This window comes from Hyperolius riggenbachi, chromosome 4, assembly GCF_040937935.1.
Source record: "Hyperolius riggenbachi isolate aHypRig1 chromosome 4, aHypRig1.pri, whole genome shotgun sequence".
Lineage (NCBI taxonomy): Eukaryota > Metazoa > Chordata > Amphibia > Anura > Hyperoliidae > Hyperolius > Hyperolius riggenbachi.
Genome location: NC_090649.1, coordinates 483,868,106 through 483,870,605, shown reverse-complemented (window position 1 = coordinate 483,870,605; position 2,500 = coordinate 483,868,106). Strand labels below are relative to the sequence as shown.

At 42.8% G+C, this 2,500-nt stretch overlaps 1 protein-coding gene across 2 annotated transcripts in view; it reads left to right on the top strand.

Moving 5' to 3' along the window:
* KCNG3 (potassium voltage-gated channel modifier subfamily G member 3) overlaps positions 1-2,500 on the top strand; it is a 38,720-nt gene that overhangs the window by 746 nt on the left and 35,474 nt on the right. The window contains exon 1 of one of the 2 annotated variants that reach the window (XM_068233006.1): positions 1-246. This exon is cut by the window's left edge and continues 746 nt beyond it. In XM_068233006.1, the coding sequence (XP_068089107.1) occupies positions 1-246 (246 nt within the window). Of the gene's footprint in view, positions 277-2,500 lie in introns of both variants that reach the window. The other variant, XM_068233005.1, reaches the window with a different exon arrangement.

Here is a 2,500-nt window from a genome sequence, read left to right as displayed (position 1 = left end):
GTACACCTACCTGTCCGACGAAAGCAAGCCAGACGAAAGCACGGTCAAGGAGGACCAGCCGGCTCCTGGGGAAAAGAAGTGGCTGGAGCGCATGAGGAGAACTTTTGAGGAACCCACCTCTTCCCTAGCAGCCCAAATCCTGGCGGTGGTGTCCATACTTTTCGTCATCGTCTCCATGGTGGTCCTATGTGCCAGCACCCTGCCCGACTGGAAGACAGCGGCGAATAGGAGCGTGGAAGAGCACAGGTATACGGAAAGTCTATGGGAACCTTCGGGGTACGACCAGCAATTCTCACTACTATCAGTGTCCGTCTGTCTTGGGATAGGGGGGACATTCATACTAACCTGTCCTCTAGGGATGGAGGTATTCAGAAACTGTCTGTAAGCCAGGAGCCCTGCAAGCACTCCCAGAGCCGATACAGTCACTTTTAGCTAGATAGGTAATTAGCAGCTGCACAACAAGTTATCTAAGCTTTATACATTCTCCAGGCTCTGGTGTTAGCTTACCTATAAACACTCGTAAGGTAATCCTGATAGACTTCATTACCAGCCCTCTGTTACTGTGTTTACCAGCGAATCACACGCAGCTTATTAACCCTTTCCCTGCTCCCAGGGTACCCTACCACGCAGCAGTTAATTAAAGCAGAACGAACGTCGCACCAAGAAAGCAGCTCAAACTATAGGCAGGGTCCCCATCCTCAGGCTATGTTCACAGTGAGGGGTTGCGGTGCGACTTAAAGGGCAAGTGAAGAGAGAAGAATATGGTGGCTGACCTATTTATTTCCTTGTAAACAATACCAGTTGCCTGGCAGCCCTGCTGATCTATGTGGTTGCAGTAGTGCCTGAATCGCATCAGAAACAAGCCTGCAGATAATCCAGTCAGATCTGAGAATAATGTCAGAAACACTTGATCTGCTGCATGCTTGTTCAGGGGCTGTGGCTAAAAGTATAAAAGCTATGTACACACATGTGGTAGCTGTAGTTTAAAACAACTGTTTCAGTCACCAATCGTTATGTGTGTACAGCAGCTGGCAATCGATATTGATCAGGTATTGTTAAAGATCCGTCCCGTCAGATTTTTAACACTGCCCAATGCGTGTGCCTGACCGTCCACAATGCTTTTTACTAGCCCCTCCAATCGATTTAAGCCGCTCCGTTGTCTGACAATCCTCCTTCCTTCTTGTTGTCCTTCTTCCTCCCCCTTCATAGAAACAGAACACATGGCTAGCCTCAGGGCTAGGGATGTGTCTGTACAGCATCGTTCCACGAATTGTCACCCAAGGGATCGTTTCTCAATCACCGATGGGTGAAAATTATTGCATGAGTGTACTTAGCTTTAGAGGCAGAGGATCAGCAGGAAAGCCAGGCAACTGGTATTATTTAAAAGGAAATACAAATGGCAGCCTCCATTGCACTGCGATGATAAACTTATGCAACCTTCACAGTCAGGGTCGTATCTGAGTAATATAGAGCCGATGGCAAACACTGATATTGCGTCCCCCCCCCCCTCCCCCACAGGTGAGAGCCCCCTTCCCCTCTAAAAACAGCATCCTCTCTCGTGTACATCTGTAATGGTTGCCTGTGGTTTTTGGCTCGGGATATTGCTGAAGTTACTTTTTTGGCAATATTTCTTCTTATTCCCTCTCTGTCCTCTTTTCGAACACTAAGTCACGTTCCACAGATAACAAGTAGCCATGTTCCCCAGATAACATAATTAACCAGTTCGCATTCAGTCGTTTTTCGCTTCATGCATCCGAACAATGTTCACCTCCCATTCATTAGCCTATAACTTTATTACTACTTATCACAATGAACTGATCTATATCTTGTTTTTTCCGCCACCAATTAGGCTTTCTTTGGGGGGTACATTTTACTAAGAGCCACTTTACTGTAAATGCATTTTAAAAGGAAGAATAAGAAGAAAACGGAAACAAATCATTATTTCTCACTTTTCGGCAATTATAGTTTTAAAATAATACATGCCTCCATAATTAAAACCCACGTATTGTATTGTACCATTTCTCCTGGTTATTACACCATTTAAATTATGTCCCTATCACAATGTATGGCGACAATATTTTATTTGGAAATAAAAGTGCATTTTTTCCGTTTTGCATTCATCACTATTTACAAGCTTATAATAAAAAAAAAAAAGAAATATTTCATCTTTACATAGATATTTAAAAAGTTTAGACCCTTAGGTAAATATTTGTGTTTTTTTTTTTTTTTTATTGTAATGTTTTTTTTTTTTTTTAATTAAACATTTTATGTGGGTATTTTTGGGAGGGTGGGATTGAAATTGTATTTTTTTTGTAAATATATGTGTATTTTTATTTTTATTTAACATTTAGATGTAGTTTACTTTTTGGCCACAAGATGGCAGCCATGAGTTGTTTACAGTGACGTCACTCTAAGCGTACCACGTACGCTTAGAGCGACATAGGAAGCAGAAAAAGCGTAGCTTCCGAGAGAAGCTGTCGCTTTTTCTGCGGGGGAGAGG